The 21,944-nt window shown below is 36.5% G+C and overlaps 1 protein-coding gene across 1 annotated transcript in view; it reads left to right on the top strand.

The window, feature by feature from the left end:
* Dcc (DCC netrin 1 receptor) overlaps positions 1-21,944 on the top strand; it is a 961,067-nt gene that overhangs the window by 345,449 nt on the left and 593,674 nt on the right. Inside the window, exon 2 of the mRNA XM_048363596.1 lies at positions 9,278-9,598. Coding sequence (XP_048219553.1) covers positions 9,278-9,598 — 321 coding nt within the window. The remainder of the gene's footprint in view (positions 1-9,277; positions 9,599-21,944) is intronic.

A 21,944-nucleotide genomic window follows, 5' to 3' on the forward strand; every position in this document is an offset into this window, starting at 1 on the left:
TGTTATTGACAGAGTTTTAATTTTTATATATGAAATATATATATATATTTCTTCATTTCATTCTTTATCACCTGTGCTCTTGCACTAGAATATAAGACCTAAATAGGGATTTTTGTGCTGAAGTAGGTTTTTCTTTGTTGTTTTTTACAGTTGTACCCCCCATCTTTAACAATGCCTGCTACAGGCTATCCTCAATAAGTAATAGATGGATGAATGAATAGTATGGGGATATTTTTAAGATCTTTCCTACTATTATTAAACATTACATTAGAAACAAATTAGTATTTCAAACTGCATTATTTCAATTACATTTTATCAATGTGCTTTTTCCCCTTTGGACTTCACATAATTACACTTTCATACTTTACAGAAATTTCTGCCCAAATGCTATAATTTACCACTAAAATACAAGTAATTTTTTTCTAAAATTATAGAAAACTATGGCACTCAGTACCAATCAGTTACCCTTTAAGAAATATATAACATAGACCAATAAAATTTGAAAGGTTATGGAAGAATCTTTATTTTTTAATAATGACTCCAATATAGGTTATAAACTAAGAACACTAGCCTATAGATAATAAAGAAAATCACTATTAATAAACAAACGAATACTTTATTGGAATGAAAGCGTTTCTTGGGAACAGTTATGGGCAATGATTATGGTTTTTCATTTTCTGCCCATACTTTCTTATTTGTACATAGTAAACATGAGTACCTTGATTCAAAATAAGATACTAGACGTTAATGGGTACCTTCATAATTATGAACATTTCAAGTGCTTGTTCGTTTATTTACCTCCCATTCCAGGGGAGATGTTTCTATATCCTGAGTATCCACTAAATCATACAGTTTTTTCAAAGTACTCTTAAGAATCCTATCATTATTATAGTTGACTATTGCACTTTCATAAAATGTCATCCCTTCTTACACTGGGGAATAACACAAAGGAGGAGAAAGCTAGCTTACATTTCACCACACTGAGAGAGGAAAAGGTTTAAAGCCAGGGCAGATTAAGCAATACATCAAAGTTTCCTTTTAAGTGTTAATTTTGCATGAGGCCTGGGATATGATAACCTAGATGTTAGGCTATGTTACCTGTTGAGCTGGAAAAAAAAATCCATTACAATCTTCTGAGTATCACACAGCAAAATCAAACCTTGGTTTAGATATTTAGCTCCTGAAAGTAGAAAAGCATGAGAAAGTGACTCCTGCCATTCCAACTTTGCCCTTATCATTTCTCTTTACCATAGGATTTAGCCAAGGGACACTCAGACAGTTGCCTGGGGCAGACTTCTTGCCCTATTAAAAAAAAGCCTCAGATCTACACCACCAAGCTTTCTCTGCTTTTCTGAAGATACCTGTGTACTCTGAATTTCTAATGTGGAGCTTCTTTGTGGGCTCGCTAAGAGATTTCTGCTGGGGCAGCTGCTTCTTGAACTCTACATCTTGCATTTCTATTTCTGAATTTTGTTTCTTGTGTTGTAAAAGGAAAAGAAAAAGAAAATTCACTGTGTGAAGAGTAAATCAGGTTGAGCAACCATTCTGGGACATTCGGTGGAGGTGTGAGAGGTCAGGAACATGCCCTGATGTTAAAATCACTTTCTGATCGAGCTACAATAGCATTCCCAGAATTCACTCGTATCTGTGGTTCTATGACAACTGAATAGGGCATGACAAATTCATGTGCTGAGTCCTTACTTTTTTCACGGTCTCAAGAAAGAATTTTATGGGGAATAGGCTGGCCAGAAAACATGCAAGATAACAAGGCCCAGTTAAAACTTGCATTTGAAGGGCAAGGGTGTAGCTCAGTTGGAGTGCTTGCCTAGTGTATTTTGTACTTTCATCATCAGTGTGACAGAATTACAGTCATAAGCAAGTTAAAAGGAGGAAAACTTTATTTGGGCTCACAGCTTTTAAGCGAGTTCGTTCGATGCTTGTGTGGCCCCAAGTGTTTGGGCTGAACATCACTGCAGAAATGTGTGATGCAGGGGCTGGGAATATGGCCTAGTGGCAAGAGTGCTTGCCTCGTATACATGAGGCTCTGGGTTCGATTCCCCAGCACCACATATACAGAAAATGGCCAGAAGTGGCGCTGTGGCTCAAGTGGCCAGAGTGCTAGCCTTGAGCAAAAAAGAAGCCAGGGACAGTGCTCAGTTCATGGCCTAGAACTGGCCAAAAAAAAAAAAAGAAAAAAAAAAAGAAATGTGTGATGCAGAACTGTTCATCCCATCGTGAACAGGGAGCAGAGACAGGACGGGAAGGGGCCGGAGTAGATTTGCAAAAAGACAAGCCAGGTGAATGTCTACACTGCCCATACTCTGTAAATTACAATTTTATTACTATGCTCTGATCTGAAAGAAGAGTCATGTGTCTGCAGAATACTGTATTAAGTAAAAATTTCTTTTGAGGAGAGGGTTGTTATGTTTATATCCAGTGAAACTCTTTGGTAAATTCTTAAATAAATTCCAAGGAATGTTCTAAATGTCCAGTTCACTGTGGAATTTCTTCTTGTGTTGAACTGAGTTGCATCACTGTTACCAGAAAAATGGATACAATGGAGGAGATACTAGATATGGTAGCAATAGTCCTCTTTCTGGTCATTTTTCTCCGTTTTTCTTCAGCCTTTCCAAAAAGTACGGAGTGAGCTTTTGATAAAATTAGTACTGGAAAAAAACAAAACACACCAGACTCAGTTATGTGCCTTTCTAGTTATTCTTATAACTTTCATAGCCCTATTAAAAAAAACAACAATTAACCCAAATGACACGGATGTTCCAAACACATAAAACTATGATAAAAATCTTACCAGGAATCTCAATATCATAGTCTGACTAGCATAGGAATATCACATTCTACTCTGGGTCAGCAGATGCTTTAGAGCGTAGTTCTCAAGTTTTAGTGAATTAAGAGTTCTCTTAAAGATGTTTAAAAGCCCAGGTTACTGGGCTTTCCCTCCTATTCTTGCCAATTGATAGGTGTAGGATAGGACTGATGACTGCATTTCTAACAGGATCTAGGTGGTGTCGCTCCTGCTACTCTGGGGACATGGGTAAGTGAGGTGTTTTGAAACCTCTTGTTTCAGAATTTATGTATTTTTAAAATCACAGTAAATATTTTAGTTTGCATTAGCATCAACTAGCTGTGCAAACATTCGTTTATACACACAATATATTTTATGAGTCACCACTTCCATTCTGTTCCCCTCACCCATCCAAAACAAATCTTGGCAAACTTCATTATTCCATTTTCATACATAAGCATAAAGAATTTTGATGATATTTGCCTCTTTTACCATTCACCTCCCCCACACATACTAGTTCCCACATTCCAGAAGGGTACATTTTAACCTCCAACATCCAGTTTTATTAAAGTACATGTTATTTGCTCAAAGGGGCTTTACCATGTCAGCACACACCCGTAAAGCTATGTGCATCTGTTTAGTTTACGAACTCGTTTTATGCAACCTTTGTCTTGAACTGGATCACTTGGGTTAAAATGGCTGTCTTCATAGTCATTCATTTTCCTGAGAATACCATATTTGCATCCTTCCTTGGGCCTGCATAATACTGAACTGATATTCTTGCATCCTAAACTCAGTATTGTTTGTGTATACTTAGTTCCAATTTGTTTGTTTTAAAAATTCCCTGCTCTATTTCTTAGCCTTGTAAGATTTTGTCAGGCCTGAAGACTAGAATTACAATTGCATCTATCATTTAGGTTTGATGCCTAAAAAGTGCATTTTACTGCATCGTCCACAGAGTTATTTTAATTGCTTTCAATATAGATCTTTTTATTTATCTTAACACAAAAAGAAGCAGATGTGGTGGCATGTATTTATAAAAAAGAGGTGGGTGGCAGACTTTTCTAAGTTGATTATAAGGATTTGGGCATTATCAAAAATTACAAGCATCCCAAATGAAAGTATAATTCAAAGGAGATGAAATTATGCAAAGCAAGCACTATGGGGACCTGTATGACATTTTTTTTAATCTTAAAACCTTTCTGGAGCCTCTTTCCACTTCCATACTACATATCATAAGTTTCATGTTTTACCTTTTATTGCCTTAATAAGGTTTTGCATTTTGGACTTCGTAAGGGATTTCTGACTCCATGGGGAATTATTTTTCATGCTCAAAAATATTTGATGTTGTAGATAAAATGTCAAACCTTAAAAACCCCATTTTAGGTAAGACTTGCCCTGTGATGGACTGGGCTTTGAAATGAACGAGAATGTGATAAAGAGAGCAAGCACAAAGGGATGGAAGCTTACTGGATTCATTTATTTATTTCAACTTGATCTTTAGGAAAGACTCTAAAACACATTGAGTATTGTTTCTACTTCTAGATACTCAGATAAGATAAACTTGAAATGTCCTTGTCAGGAATTATGTCAGATGCTTATTCATATCTGACAAAACTGACATAAAAAAATCGGTGATTGTATTTTCTCCTCAGTTACAAAAAACGAAACAAAACACCTCTATTCTCTTGGAAAACATGGTGTTTGTTTCCCCAATCTGTTTAGAAACTACTCTTTTAGAGAAGAAGAAGCAAAAGAGAGAAGGAGGAAATTATCTAATGATGATCTAATTCTTACATTTTGTTTGTCTCAGATCAAAACAGATGAGGAAAGCTAAGCTGCTGAACATTGTTTCCATACACAGATGACTTTATGTCTACCCTCAGTATTTCAGGAAGAGAGGTATAGAGAGGCGTTCTCTCTCTCTCTCTCTCTCTCTCTCTCTCTCTCTCTCTCTCTCTCCCCCCCCTCCCTCTCTCCCCCTCTCTCTCTCTCTCTGACTGATGCTGGTAGTGTGGCCTATTATTCTACCACTTGAGCCACACCTTCAGTTCCACTTTTGCTTCTTGCTGGCTAATGAGTCTCTTGTATTTATCTGCCAAGGCTAGCTCTGAATTGGGATCCTCAGATCTCAGTCTCCCAAGTAGTTAGCAGTACAGGTGGAAGTAATTGACAGGTTGAAACAAATAGATTCTTCAAGTAAACTCTGCATCCCTTTTAGGGGGACAAATTTCTTAAAGGATGAAAATTTAGCTTTTGGTATTTGGGGATGTATTTCTCCACAAATATAATTGCCTTAAGTAATTTTTATAACAGGAACAAAAGGATTGCTTCTTTTGTGTCTGTGTGGTGCTGAGGATTTTGAGCCAGAGGTTTGCACATGCCCTTATTAGCTAAATTATCTAGCATGAAGTTTCCACTCTAGCCCACGAGTTGCTTACTTTATGAACTAGGCTAGGAAATGTATTTCAGAGTTCAGGGGAATCCACATCTTAAGATCTTAAAAATAGAAGTCAAGCAAAATCTTCTTCCAATAGGTTTTCTCCTGGATAAAATCCTACCATCTTGTTTTCATATGAGCTCCTGCTCAGCACTGTACAGTGGGCAGTGTAGTATGTGCTCTCAAATGCTTGCTTCTGTTGATTTGTAATGACCTCTTGTCCTCAGGGCCCTGTATGTCAGGAGCAACTGTATGTTTAGCAGTCTCAGAGTCTAAATCCCAGACGAGAACTTTTTGAGCTTCACACTCCAAAATTCTTTCTAAAACTTTTGTACATTCACATTTTTCATCTTTCTTTTATATTCTTCCTCTCACCAAATATAATTGACTTAAGCTGATTCTCAGAAGAGATTATTTTATAAAATAATTTAATATTAATATATGATGTGCTGGTGGGAAAAATATCTCCAAGAGGAACCAATACCTATGAGAAAAGGAGAAGTGGTATCTTAAACTGAAATCAATGTGGTTATTGTACAACTGGGACATTTTTAAGACATGTGAAATACTTTATGAAAGAATTAGAGGAGTCTTGTGCCTAGCGTTGGCAAAAACTTTGGAAAGGAGACCATTAGAGACAAGTTTACTATTTCTCAAAGAACTCTTTTTACTTAGGTTCACTTTTCCCCCTAACAACTCAGTATGTAACACAAGTTATTGAAAGCAAAGAGGTTCCTTTATTTCGAGTCATATATTCAAAATATAATTGTTATAAGGAACACTAAAAAACTCAAATTGCCAGCAAATTACAAGGGTAATTGTATAACAGAAAAGTTAATCTTTATTTAACTTTCCTAAACCATGTTCTCACAGCAGTGAAAACTGTCATAACCTCACTGTTTCAGAGCAAGTGGATTATTTATTTGTGATAATAGGCACATATGCTCATTAGCATGCTGTCATAAACAGCTGTGTTAAATGCATTGTATGCTCTGTGATATAAATAAGGTGCTCCACATGGGGTTATGTTTAAAATATAGGCTTGAGGAAGAACAAAAAAGCAATAAATGCTTTTAATATAGTTGCCTGGCCTTGCACTCTAAATTTATTTCTCCTGTATTAGTGCTCCTTCTATGGAAATTGTGGAAATTACTCTAGTGAAATATGTTGGCATTCACCTACATTAGAACTTGGTTCTGCTTTCTCATCTTTATTGTGTCTCTAGCCAGGTGTTTGCTGGCTAATGTTTATTTCTTGTAAAGGAGAACACCAGAAGAAAGTAAAGGAGGTGAGGAGGGCCTTATGACAAAGTCGATCCACAATTAAATCAGCTTAGAGCAAGATTCAACTAAGGGGTGTGCTTCCCATATTGTATTGTCAAATATTTCCAAACTGGATGTTGAGCTTCAAGATCATCCAGTTCAATGTCCCCATTTTGCAGTTGGGAAAACAGAGTTCTAAGGGGTTAAACAAGCTTTCTAAGTCACACATGTTCAAATAATGAAGCCAGAACTACAGATTAGAGAATCAGACTCCCACTTTGATCAACTTCCCATGAAGAGAACAGGTTGCTTCACTATCATGAGCTTGGCTACACAGAAAGATCTGCAGAGAGAAAGAACTTAATTGACAGGGAAGAGAGTAGGCTGATAGCCATTGGGATCTTCTTCGATATTATTTTGCATAGATTTAAATACTCATGTTTATCTTGCTTTTTATATCAATTTGAGCCAAGTTCCAGATGTTTCTTTGTGCATGTGGCCTAGTTGGATAGAGTGAGTATATGCCAGGGAGAAACGGAAGTCATAGGGGTAAAGTAACAGATTTTGAGCAGGAGAATTACAGGTGTATCTTTATTGGAAATTCGGATCCTTGAACTCAGAGCCGATACAGTCCATTAGCTTTTTGCTCAAGGCTGATGCTCTACCACTTGAGCCACAATTCTATTTCCAGATTTTTTTGGTACTTAATCCTCCAAGAGTTTCAAGGACTTTCCTGCCTGGGCTGACTTAGAACTGCAATCCCCAGATCTCAGTCTCCTGAGTAGCGAGGATGAGCTTCTGGCCAGGTGGTGCTTGCTGTCAAATGATAGAAGGCTGCAAAGTTTTTAGAAAGTATACCTAGAAGCATTCTTATTACAGATAAATTAAATACGTTAATGAAATTGAGGTTATCATCAGAGCAAAATGAAGGTTAAAACATAATTTAGGGGTATTTTTAATAAAATGAAATGATGCTTCAAAAGCATAATCTTCACAAAAAAGGAAAATGTCCATTACTTCTACACTTTCATGAAAATTGGTTCAAGATAAAATGTGATTAAACAGTGTAAAGAGAATTCAGTTCAGCTCTACGCATGATCCAATATTGAAAACAAGATATTAAGGGTCAATATAGAATCTTTACTCACAGAAATTGCTCAAAATTAAAAGTACTTGGGCATGAATTATTTAGATATACCTTTATTTGAGCAAAATGTCAGCCCTTTGACCTCCTAAGCTCTCCTCAAGGTCTTTCAGTGGATAAGCAAATCTTCTGACAAATGCCAATCTTAAAAAATATGCATTTTAGTTATGTTTGCTTCATTCTCACACACATAACAGGCACTTAAGTGACTTTTTAGTCCTCCTGTTGATTCCTTGTGTTCATTTTTATTTATGGAAAACAAATCCAATCCAACTTTAATGTCCTTTTACCTATTCAGGCCCATGACAAACATTCAGATAGAAATTAAGGCACTTCAGGGATTTTGCGTAGTAGCTTTATTACTTGTTCCTGCCAGTGAGAATAACCTGTTTTCAAATACACCTGAGCTTTGCTCTAAGAAACTTCATCCACAGTTAATTTCAATTTTTATAAAATAACACTCAGTGTAGATATTATAATCAGAATGCAGAAATATAAAGAGTTTTCTAAAACTTAACTAAGACATTTTTATGTTTCTACTTTAAAATATCTTGTTTAGGCTGGGCGCTGGTGGCTCATGCCTGTAACCCTAGCTACTCAAGCGTCTGAGATCTGAGGATCCTGGTTCAAAGTCATCCCAGGAAAGTCTGTGAGACTCTTATCTCCAATTAGCTACCAAAAAGAAAACAGAAGTGGCACTGTGGCTCAAGTGATAGAGTGCTAGCCTTGAACTGAAGAGCTCAGGGACAACACCCAGGCCCATACTTCAAACCCCATGATACCCCCCCCAAAAAAAATCTGTTTATGAAATCATAACATTCAATGCATATCATAAGAAACTAGGAAAATTGAGGGAGATGTGACTTTGGGAATGATAGGGGACAACGTTGACAGGCAAAATCAATCAAGATGTCTCATAAACTGACATGACAACTGAAGACAGTTTTTGCAACTACTTCATACAACTTTTTTTTTACAACTACCTAAAGATAAATTTTTTTAAAAAGATTTGAAGAGAAAAACAAACACAAAGTAAATGGTGTCATTTAATCTGGAAAATAGTCATTATTTTAAAATTAAATTTCAAGTATTGGTCTGTATGTAATGATACCCACTATCTGAGAGTTATAATTCTTTTTTTAAAATAACAATGTAAATCTTTACTGCTTACTTTCTACAGTTGTCATTTACTTTATATTTTGAAACTTCAGCCCTTAAACATGTCAAAGCATTGCATATTCCATTCCATCTTACATATGCCTTTAATTTATTGTTTGAGAATTGGCTTATCTTTATGAGTAGAATATGCAACCCACTATTTTTGCCTAAAGTAGAAGTAGTGTACACATTTTTTTTTGCTAATTGTCTTGCATTCTTTCTCAAGTTTTAAATTCTTTTAAAGTCGAGGCCACTGTTTTTTTCTGTATGACTGGGGTCCTGCTGTTCACATTCATTATTGCCCAAATAGGTACTTCTCTTGTTTATTACAATGTCCTTAAGCATATTTGTTCTTGGACACTTTTCAAAGTCCTCAGCTGTTTGCAAGGGTTTATAAAGGAAAAGCATGGGATTGAAGGCTGAGATTTCCTTAAATGCATGAACATGTTTCCCTGTGCTTTCTTTCCTAGGATTCCAAATCAAAGCTTTCACATCCCTGCGCTTTCTGTCTGAGCCTTCGGATGCCATCACCATGCGGGGAGGAAATGTGCTCCTCAACTGCTCCGCAGAGTCCGACCGGGGAATTCCAGTGATCAAGTGGAAGAAAGATGGCATCCACCTAGCCTTGGGGACGGATGAGAGGAAGCAACAACTCCCAAATGGCTCTCTGTTGATACAGAACATCCTCCATTCCAGACATCATAAGCCAGACGAGGGACTGTACCAATGCGAAGCGTCCTTGGGAGATGCTGGGTCAATTATTAGTCGGACAGCGAAAGTTGCTGTAGCAGGTATGAGGGTCTCTTCTTGGCCTCTTCCCACCATCTTTGTTCCTCCAGCTCTTTCATTTGAATGTTTTAAATTAAGTGTATGTTTATAATTTCAATCTGGCTCCCACCCACGAGAGAAAACATGGGCCCTTTGTCTCTCTGAGCCTGACTTATTTCACTTAACATAATTTTTCCCAGGCTCAACTCTTTTCTTTATAAGAGTTAAGAAATCATCTTAGTAGAAAAATAACATTTAATTTTTTAAAAAAATTAATTGAAACAATTGTCTTGTAGGTATTATAGTTTGATATTTTGATATATATAATATGCATTCTAGAAGGCTCTTACTGAGCTCATTAACACATACATCACCTCTCATACTTATCACTTTTATGGTATCACTTTATTCTCTGCTTAATTTTTAGATTCCTTAAGCAAGTAGAATTACACAACATTTGTTCCATGATGGACTTCCCTAATTTAATGTAATTTCCTGTAGGCTCACCAATGTTTAAAAAAAATTAAGATTTCCTTGATTTTATGGCTTAATAATATTCCATGGTGTATATATTCCACATATTATTTTTTCACTTGTGAGTGCAACCTTGTTTCAATTGCTTAACTGTTGTAAACAGTGCTTCATTGAACAAAAGTAGTTGTACCTTTACTATGCTGATCTCTTTCATCTGTGTGTGTGTGTGTGTGTATCTACTTATACAATTGCTACAACACATATCAATTCTTAGTTTTCTGACATGTCTCCATACATTTCCCAAGATGGCTAAACTTAGAAATGCCCACCAGTGATTACATTTTTAACAGATATGAAGTATGTTCAACCATTCACATCTCAGCTTTTGGTTTACTTTTCTGCTTCAATTAGCTTGGGAAACAGTAGAAAAATAGCATAATGAGTTAAAAAACTTTTTAGCACAACCAAAGCAAATTCAGGTTCATTTGCTGTTATATCTGTGGGAAGACCTTTTATTAAAAGAAAGATATTTGGGAAATTTTTTCCCAGTTATAAAAGTTCAAATTCTCTTTTATAGCTTTGCCAAGGTTGAACTTTTGTAGAATTGTGGGGTTTCTTTTTTGCCTTCAGAGCAATTAATTTTATTTTAATTGGAATGTCATAACCTATCACATGTAAATCTCCAGGGAGAAACAACAATCTTCACTAGTGCTTCTACATATATTTCTGCTTGCTGACATGTCAGCTCAAAAGCACACTGTGAAGATGAACATACTTCTTTTCTGAATGTACTTGTCATGTAGACCCCGAGTGAGTACTGTAAAATATCCCAGATTAAAAAAAAATCCCAGATTCCATAATGTTGCCAGATCAGACCCATTCTTTTTGTGAGGAAAAAATATTGCATTTCTTCTGGACCCTGCTGTGTGGGACCAGTTATGAAAGGAATAATATTTTGTTTATGATTTTTCTATAATCATTTGACTAAATGTCAGGGTATGATATACGTATGTATATATATGATATATATATATGTGTATATATAATATTAAATTAGACAAATGTAGCCTGGGAAAAAATCTTAACCTTAAAATCATAACCATAAAAATCTTAAATCATCAAATGACTAAACAGATTTGAAGGACTGTCTACAAACTCATTCTTTAAATTTCAACTTAAATAAAATGGAACTATAGGCTGTTCTCTAGCCATTTAATTTGATCCCAGGGGTTCCTGTGAAGAGCTAGAGGAAAGGAGGCAATAATGGCAATGATTAGCATGACCGGCCAGGACCACTGCTCCCTCATGCCCTTTCCTTGTCGCTCAGCTAAATCAAAACCCAGAAGAGGTGATTTTGTCAAATAACGGACAGTTCCCCAAACCCTCTTTTCTGTATCTTCTTTTATGACTAATGACTCTAACGGAATGTTTTCTATGTGGAAATTCTAACTCCAAGGTTTAGTTCTAGAAGATGAGGCCTTTGGAGGTAATTAGAGCATGAAGGTGATCAGTAATGTCAGCAAGGGGAATCCAGACAACTCTCTCCCTCTTTCTGTCCTGTTGTAGAACAATAGAAAACCTGCATTCTGTGGCTCAGAGGAGGAACCACCCCTGAAACCAGACATGCCAGTACCTTGATCTCATGTTTCCAGCTTCCAGGACTATGAGAAATCAACACTTAGTGTTTATAGGCTACCTACTTTATGATGCTTTTTAGCAGTCCATACTAAGACAAGCTCTTTCATATTCTGTTAAACCAGATGTGACTTCAGCAGAGGAACCTGGCTGGGTAGGGGCTTCAGCCTCAGGTAGAATGTTTGTTCATTCTGGTTTACCCTGCATTGGCCTGAGCTTACTATTTGAAAATCCTGTATCCAAGGAAGCCCCTCAGGTAGTATGTTTCGTTCTCCTACCGGGAGGTAATTCTGCCTGCTGTAGCAAGAGCGATCTTCCAAGGTAGATGAGGTGATATGCTGATAGGACAAGCAAGGCTTAAACCACCTGGTATTTTTTAGTGATGGATGTGTAAAATTTGATTGATGGTGCATAAAGTGTGGAGAGAACTGAAAAGGAATGATAATTATGATTGATTAAGAGGAAAAAGTGGGAAACAAAGTGGCAAAGGGAGGGCAACAGTTGAAATTCTAGAATGCTCCATAGGAAATGGGAAGAGTGCACTTACACTTTCTGTAACCAGTGAATTTCTACAGTCTCCAATCCCACCCACCCTTTGCCTACAGTGCCAAAGCAGCTCTGCTGATTCGAATGAATCAGGCTGGCATTTTGATGCCCTATTACAAAAGGCAGCTGCATCTGCACCGTTAATGAAAATGGCCCGATTTGTTGCCGTTTCTGTTTCCCTGCAATCTAGATTCACTTTTATGGGCTCACTGTTTCAATGGTAAAATGAAGAATGATTCCTTGACTGTGAGATATTAAAATAAAGTGGCTTTGACTTTAGTATTCTGTACAAGGATAGGCTCAGAGATTCAGTGGTTGGGTTGCAATCTAATATTAGATTGTATCATTTGAAGGCAATAAGGCTGTTCACAGCATTTTAAACACTCACCGTGCTGTTTGGCAACACAGAATACATCAATGTTATGTCTACTGAGGTTAAGACTGCCAAACCACTAGAATTCACAAGGGGCATATATCTTCCTTGTAATAAAGACCACAGACCTGATTTAATCATCTCATTTTTAAAGCATTAGTTGTCAATAAACCAGTCATGACTAAAAGGTAACATCAGCTTTGCTCAGGTAAGAAAAAAATACACTCTGTTCTGTACCCTCCGTGTGGGGCTTGCCCCCAGTTCCATTTCCCAAAGCATCCTTTGATAAAAGAAAGCAATGTGCTAAATTAAATCTGTCTTTAATCAGAGTGGCTCATGTGCCATTTATTTGATTCTCTTGAAACTTCTTAAGTACTTTTAAAACTCATTGGGTACACTTGGCTGGAGAGGGAAGAGAAATAGAGACAGATAATTGGAGGACTATCATTGTATCCCATACCTTATTAAAAGCCAGAATGAAAACATGTGAATGAGCGTGGGTAATTCTGTTCATTTTGGGTTGTTAGTAAAGAATGTCTAGGCTGTCAAACCTCGATTCAAAAACAACTCCACCAGTCTTAGCTGAAACTAAACGTTTTATTTTTATAAAATTAGTTCTGATCTAAAAAAGAAAAAAAACTGTAGTCTCTCTTTTCCAAATGTATCTCTGTTTACTACTAAAATTGAGTTTGGAGATAGAAACAGAACTTCTTTCACCCACTACATCGTGTATCAAAAAAAACCCACCAATTATTCTTATACCATGTAGTAAAGCTTTAGACTTGTTATCCTTCTTTCACTTCCCTCTTTTTTCTTTCTCTTTCTCTTTTCTTCTTTATTGGATTTGACCAGATTAAACTTTCAAACACTTGATAGACTAAGCTAAAATAATTTGCTTTCCATCTCAATACTCTACAAATTGATCAACTATGAAGGATTTGGGGAATTACAAAATGAATATGCTGAAGTATTCATATGCTACCGGAGAAGAAAAGACATTCATCAGTTCCACTGCCCCTACTGTTAAGATAAACTTGCAGGGCTGGGAATATGGCCTAGTGGCAAGAGTGCTTGCCTTGTATACATGAAGCCCAGAGTTTGATTCCCCAGCACCACATATATAGAAAATGGCCAGAAGTGGCGCTGTGGCTCAAGTGACAGAGTGCTACCTTTGAGCACAAAGAAGCCAGTGACAGTGCTGGGGCCCTGAGTTCAAGGCCCAGGACTGCTTCCCCTGCCCCCCCCCCCGAAAAAAAAGCTAAACTTGCATCTGGCTAAGTACATCTTCCCTAAATCAAGATGTTGATAGAAAACAGAACAGATGAGGGTAAGCAGCTTCGTTTGGGCAGAGTGGAAATCAGTTTCTCATTCTGGATGCATAGTATTTCCTTATTTCCTTGCTTCTTAGTACAAGGATTTGAGTTGAAGGCACTGAATAATATCTTATTTAGTAATCAGGAAGTCACTTGATTTTGTTGAACTAAACTCTCTACAATATAAACTGTGGGAAAATAATAACAATAGGAATTGATTTTACTTACCAATTTAGTCCTTTCAAAGTATCAATTCTATTGGAAACATTTGGAGGTTTTCAGCATATATTAAATAATGCTACATTATAAATCTGAAAATCTGAGAACATGTAAGAACTTTTTAAATCAAGCTTATAAATAATCTTCTAAGAACCCAGTTTGGTACCTTTGACCTTTGAAAGTGATTTTATGATTCAGGCCAAGTATGCACACCCCCTCCCCCCCTTCTTGAAGATCAAGAAATAAAAATAAAAGACCAACTAAACTGTACTTACCTGAGTTGTTATTTCATTCATGGACATGTTTTTTCCTTTTTTATAATAATAGATGTTTCAAGATGCAAATTATCCCACCATGCTTTTAAATAATACAGGCATTGTAATTAAAATTCCCCTGTGTTTTTTAAAAAAATAATTAGTTACTTGAGGAGTTTGTTTCAGTGAATTTCCTTCTAGAATGCCTCCCATTTAAATGAGTTATGAAATAATTAGCCAAGGGATATTATGGTGAGAGAAACTAGAAAGAAGCATTTTTGTGAAATGATAACCTGACCTTTACATTCTTGCTTAAAATGAAGCAGGGGGAAAAAGAGCTTGTCTAAAGGGAAAGGAGAATAAACTGCATTGCCTTGGGTCACTCAAATGTTATATAAAGGAAACAGCGAGAAAAATGCTCATATTCCTTCTCTCTACAGGAGCAAATATAAGAATCTTACCGAGAAGGTCAAGTTCATTCAGTGAGGTAGTTTGGAAAATGCATCCCAGGGCCCTTGAATACTTAGGAAATTCTACTTAAGTAAGCTTCAGTTACAGAGGAAAGCTTTTCATTTCACACAGAAAGGAATATTGTTTATGTACACATGGTGAGCAGGGAAATAAATTGTTCTGACTCTGTCATTCTTAATGATCTTAATTATCTCCACTTAGCTAAATGTGCCTATTGTTTTGTGGTTGAAACATGAAAAAGGATGAACATGTAAGAAAGAAGTGTAGTGTTATACGCACCTGTTTTGTGTATATACTAACATTATTTTTTAGTTCCACTGTCAAATAAAACTGCAATAATCACCAATATTGCCCTAGTGCCTACGCACCCATATATCCCCCATCCACAACCTAAATAATTGCATTTTACAGAACAGTGTTTTAGTTGTCTCATTCTAAGTCCATTAACTCTCCAGTAGAATTAGAGTAGAAAAGTATTCCTGAAAAATATGCAAATATGCAGAGTGGAACGACATCTATATTACAGAAATTGCAATAGAGAAACTTGACAGAGCTTTTATAGAAAAAAACACCAACAAAACAACTTAAAAAATTTTTCCAGTCTTTCCCTTTCTTTTCTTTGTTATAAATTCTTCCTCTTGTTACAATAAAAATAGCTAATTATTCACTCTACATTTAATCAGTATCTTAAGAGCACTGTTCTTTTATGAGTCTCTTAAGTTATCCAATGTAAGGTCATGGCTATGACTGTATTGAACACAGAGGTATAATAACTAAAATACATAATCAATCATATCCACCAAGAGCTTTTCAATTCTGGAAGACCTTTTCAGGGTATTAAAAACTTAATTTCCTTATTAAAGGTGAAGCTAACAAAGGTTTAAATCATAGGAGAGAAAGAGTAACATCTCTCTAATAAAGGACAAATTAACAAAGAAATGTATATATATTTTACCATGGTGATAGAAGGTTCTGGCACCTTTAGAAGTGAAGAGACAAAGACCTAGATGTATGAGGGAAAGGCTAGGATCATATGTTGTGTCAGATGAAGGAAATGAAGAGTGTGGACAGACAAGATCTGACTATCTGAGTCATGGTATGATGGTAAGAAACCAGAGGGAACTCAGCAAGGCTTGTTAATACCAATGCATTTCTGTATCTCTCTCTTGTCTTTTGTCTGGGTTTGGGGTGTGCCTACCTTATCTGAGGATCTTATAATATTTTGTTAGGAGTGGTAGATCACAGAATTCTTTTACAGACTGCTCTTACATAGAAAACCAGAAATCAAGAAGGCTTCCCTGATGATATTATGACTGATAATAAATTCTGTAAGACATTTTTACCTCTATGAATTGTATCTACTATTGGTATTCCCCCCTTATTTTAAAGGCCACATAAAAATTTACAATTTAAATGTAGTATTATATCATTGTTTTGAGTTACACTATTTATATTACATACAAAGTTTTCTATAAAGTAAGGGGATGCTCAAACTTAGAGAATGTTCAAAAAATAGTAAATTAGAACAAATCCTGGAAAATTTAAATGTATATGCTATCTAAGCCATCATAATCTCTTACAATAAACATATTTATTTGAAAAAGGTCACTACAAACTGTAAACTCAATTATTTACTCCCTCTCAAAATTATTCTAATAGCCTAACTTCTTTGTATAATCTCTATATAATCTAAGAAAAATAACTAGTTGATCATTTATCACCTAATTATTGGATGTCTATTGTTAAACTTGAGAGAAATATTCAGAAAGAGCAACTAGAATTCCTGAAGCAGCCACATGTTCTTAATATAGCAAATAACTTTATTTTTGGACCTGAAATGATGAATGTAGCATGGAATACTGACAAAACAATAATCACAACCTTTGTCTGTTGGTACTAGAGTTTGAACACAGGGCCTTGCATTTGCCCTGCTTCCTTGGCTGTCTGTCTTCCACTTGAGTCATGCTTCCAGCCTGGGGTTTTGATGGTTATTTTGGAAATGATGTCTCAGTGACTACTCTACCTGTCATGGTTTCAAACCATAATTCTCCAGATCTCAATCTTCTTAGTAGCTGGACTTACAGGTTGGAGCCATCAGCATCAAGTTGACAAATATTTTAAACAGCACTTAAAATAACTATATTAGTCCTCAAGTTTGTCTCCTTATTTTACAGTACACTGAAAATGAATACAACCCCCCATCCTCAGTGCAATAGCCAAAAGATGTTTGGGAAGATTCCTATTAAAAGGCAAAGCCATAGTATCAGAGGTCAGAATATTTCCCACTGAAAAGCCTGATTTGCAAACCTCCCACAGCACCTGAAGAGCAGCCCTTTTGTACACAGAATTCATCAGGGTTCCTTAACTGGGGCTTATCTCTGCATGGAACTCAGGTAAGGAGGCACCTGTGCTAACTGGATCATTTCTCTCATTTCTCTGGGGAGAGTTAAGAACCAGGATTTTGTTCATCTGAGTAGTAGTAGATTCTTATCTCAGAACCATAGTGTGTATTAATCAGAGAGGAAATTTATGTGGGGAGTTTGATAGTTATCAGTATGTAATGGAGGTATGCACAGGAGTGGATTTGTATTTTACTATATTGCATTGTTTTTATATTTCCTATTAGGCTTGCTAAATGATTGGCATTACACTCTTTATATCCTAATGTAGCCCATTTAAAGATATTTAGACCCAACTACAGAATACAAACATATACTTTTCCAATTAGGTGTCTCTCTGTAAGCCTCTGTATCTATTGAACATCACAGTCACAAAATCCACGTACTAATATTATTCCATTACAAATATTTATAAAAATTGCTTTCAATACAAGAAAAAAATAGAACAAATTCTTGTTGTAACCCTGAGGCTTTACCACCCTTAAAAAAGGCTACTTATCAAGTTCATTTACTAAGTTTCTACCTGGAATGTTGTGGCCCCAATGAGAAGCCTACTAGAGGAAGCGTATTAAAGATTAATAAAGTCTATATAACTCTAACATTAAATTTCAGTGCTGGTTGATTTTATTGGATTGGATTTTTGTAGCCGCTTTTGCAAGGGAATTCATTTCTAAAAACTAGAACATGACATATAACTAATCATTATTTCTTTGATCAGGGACTTGTTCCAGGGGTATCTTTCAAGTCCCACAATGCATTGAACACTTTATAAAATAATTCTGTGGGTATTTCTTCAAGGTTATTTCTGTTGTAGTCCTATCTCAGAGGGTACCTAGCTTTAGAGAATACAATTGGGGAAAATGTGAACATACACAAGGACTTGTCCCAGGCATGTTGCACGCATCTGAAAAGTGCTTACTTGTTTTTTGTTGGCGAATCATTCCTATATCATAAAGTTTAACCTCTGAAAACATAAAATCTTATCATTATTAGTCATAGTGTTTTAAAAGAATCACCACTAATTTCTACACATTCACATTACCTCCGTTCCTTCCTTTTTCTCACACTCTGGAAAGCAATAATTAATATTTGGCCTTTACTGTTTGTTTAAAACATAAATGGCAGTGTCTCCTTACCACATGAATATTATCCATGAGCTATACTTTCACTTAATGATACATCTTAGAGATCTTTGGATGTTCTTCTGGATGAGTCTCATATGTTTAAATTCGTGCCTAGTAGCTCATGGGCATTCAAATTATAATAGTTTTATACTTGTTGCTAATTTTCCGGTGTTGCTAATATTAGTGTATCAACCTGAATTCTATTTAATATGCATCTTTTAGACATGTTCTTTAAAGAAACTAGCAATGTGTCTGCTGAGTCGGGATCAGAGCATTTTAGTAGATCCTAAGAGATTCAGGAATATTCTGTCAGCTTGGACCTCAAATCTCAAAAGCCACAATTTCTCTTATTTTCATGAAATAGGCAAATACAGCCAGTGCCTCCCTGACTTCTGAGTGTCATGGGAATCTGTTGTTTGATTCATAGGAGTAAGGATGACGTGTCAGTCATAGAGCCCGAGGGGGATAATCTTACACAGACTGTGCTAGAGGATTACATCTTGTCCTATCATTCTATAGTGCTGATGATTCTCTTTTCCTATTTCTGTGCAAGTATCTAGTTGCAGTACTGAGTGAACTGACTTCAGACTGAGGTCTATGCTGAAATTTTCTAAACTCTACATGCTGTGTCAGTGGCACTGATTTATGTTAGTATAGCATGAGAATTTGTTCTGGTGAACAACAGGCCTATGCCTCCACATCCTCGGCCAAACACACATATCCCTTTAATTTTGCCAGCACTTAGCTCAACATACATCTTGTGGTGTGTACAGCTTTGCACACTTCATTCTGTGTGTCTTTCCCATCCACCATTCTAACTCTTACATTTTGTCCATGACTCAGTCTCACAGCTTCACTTCAGGAATCTTGAACTGCCCTGGAGCTGAGGAGAGGTTACCTCCACATGAACCTGGTAGCCCTGTGTTGTATCGTGGAACTTAACCACACTGTATCCTTATAATGCTTTTACACACGTGCATCAACCCCTCAGCTGCTCAGTAGCTTTATAACAAGGGGACAGTGTTTTCCTTATTAGGTCATTGTAACAATATAATACTTACCAAAGTACCCGGAAAGTAGTACGGATGACTAGGTTTGTACCAGGTGGTCCCTGAGCAGGCATGCAAGGTCCTGGGTGCCTCTTAAAAGCTTTTAGTGCCACAACTGTAGGATCATCATCAGAATGAAGAAATCATGATGACTACACTAGAAAATAACTGAATAATATTCAGTGTGTGAGTTTACTCTTGGATGGTACTAGAACTTATCTTTTAATTCTGTTAGTAAAAGTCAGATGTATAGTTGTCATTTGCAGAGATTTAGCAAAACCTGGGACTTAGTCTCTTCTCAAGAAAGAAGTTGGCCAGTGACTAGCTAATCTTTATCATTTTGTGAAAATAAATGATCACTAAAGCTAGACACAAGTTCCTTGGGTTAAGAGATTCAGGCTAATGATAATTTAGATTATTTTAGCTATGTTTTCAGATAAATTTTGATTACTTTGAATTGATAGAGAAAAAGTATCCTCATTTTATGCTTGTGGTCTACTTGTCTTAAAAATACAAATAGTTATCCTGATTTGCCAAAGGACCTAAATTTGTTTCTACCCACAAAGCTATCTTTTCTTTATCCTATTTCCCCCTGAATTTGGATAAAAGTCTATAATACAAATGGGTCTGATTGTAAAAGGCTCTTTGGAAGTCTTTTCTTAGAAACTATCTTAATGGTTACCAGTATTTATGTTGTTCATGTAGTGATGTAAATAATTTTTTTACATTACCAAAATGCTTATAACCTAACATACCTTTAGAAAAATGTGAATGGGACTGCAGGATAATGCTCTCCCAGTACGCATTTTAGTGCCGTTCAAGGGAAATGCAGGATGGAGAATGTGTGCTAGGCCTAAGGACCATAACAAGGATGTTTATAAATGAAGTAACACTACAAATGGCACCAGAGTCTGGAGGAGGGAAGCAATTTGGTGAAATATAAGATGCTAAATGTTTTAATTTTCTTCTGTGCCAGTAAAATCTTGTAAAACAAGGTGACATATTAAATTTTCTATACTACACTGGCTCCAAGAGCCTGTCAACATTTTCATTATAAACTCTATTTTCAGAGCTTTAGAACTCAGCTTTAAGAATTCACTCTGGCCTGACATTTGGAGTGCAAGGTCTTACCTGGGGAACATGTGTTTCCCATACTTTAAAAATTATGAGTTTATCCATTGCTCAGTTCATAACAAGTAACCTTTTCATACGTTAGTGCTTGGCTGCTGAGCTTCAGAAATTGGAGGCACAGGGTTTACATGGGGGGAGGTCACCAGTGGAGGAAAATCTACAGATGTCATCAACACAGTTCAGGGCTACCAATTTTTATTACTAACTCTTATGGTCATTCCAATAACTAAGCCAGAAACAGGAGGGGTAGTAGTCCTGCTACACTGCCCTCAACATTTTGGAGTAGGTTTCAGGCTAACCAGTGTACATGGTCTGCTAAATATCCACAAATAAGAGTCTGATGGATGGGAGAATTATTACCATAAAAATCTATGTTCCTAAGTTGTTCTAACATTGCTCTTTTTCTTTGCTGTTTGTTGTTATTAGTGGTGATTGTGTGTGAGTGTGTGTGTGTGTCTCTGTCTGTGTGTGTGTGGATGGTTATTCTCTTCTCTCCCTCCATTGCTGGTTTGTTATTGTTGTTATAGTGTGTGTGTGTGTGTGTGTGTCTGTGTGTGTGTCTGTGTCTGTGTCTGTGTGTAGACGGATATTCTCTTCCTCCTTTTGGATGTTTCCTTTACTTTTGATTCAACATCTTTCTATGCAAAGAAAAATATTTATTATCATGAAGACGCAACCCTTGATATATCTTGAATATCAATTACCTAAAATAGCTTCCCCAAAAAATGGAATGTGGGCTATGCAAAAGCACGTGGCATTGTCACCCTGGAAATGGGCCAGCAAGGCTTTAGTTCTAGGTTATTGAGGAGACCTCTAAGAAATCAGCATTTCCTAGTATAGATTCAGCATCACACTTTCCAAATTTACCTTATAAGATGGCTGACAAGTTGGCGTTAGAAAAATTTCAGCACATGTTCTTTTTGTTGTTGTTGTTGGTGGTGGTGGTGGTTGTAGGACTTGAACTCAGGGCTTGGGCACTGTCCCTGAGTGCTTTTACTCAAGGCTAGCACTCTACCACTTTGAGCCCCAGCTCCACTTCTGGTGTTTGAGTGGTTAATCAGAGATAAGAGTCTCACAAACAGATTTTTGTTGTGGGGCTGACTTCAAACCTCAGATCTCAGATGTCATACTTCAGCCTGAGCCACCTGTTCCAGATTTCTTTTTGTGTGACGACCAATACTGCATCATTGACTTAAAGCTGTGATGTATACTCCCACAGCTGTTCTGCAAATAATGTCCCTTAGAAAAGAGACTGGGACCTAAGTGACTTGCTATTGAATAGCCATGCAAGGTTCAGAGCTTAGGTCTTTGGGGATCTGTACTGTTTTCTCTTCTCTATCATGCCTTTCTTTTTCTTTCTACAATCACATCCATTTCCCTT

Source organism: Perognathus longimembris, chromosome 15 (genome assembly GCF_023159225.1).
Source record: "Perognathus longimembris pacificus isolate PPM17 chromosome 15, ASM2315922v1, whole genome shotgun sequence".
Lineage (NCBI taxonomy): Eukaryota > Metazoa > Chordata > Mammalia > Rodentia > Heteromyidae > Perognathus > Perognathus longimembris.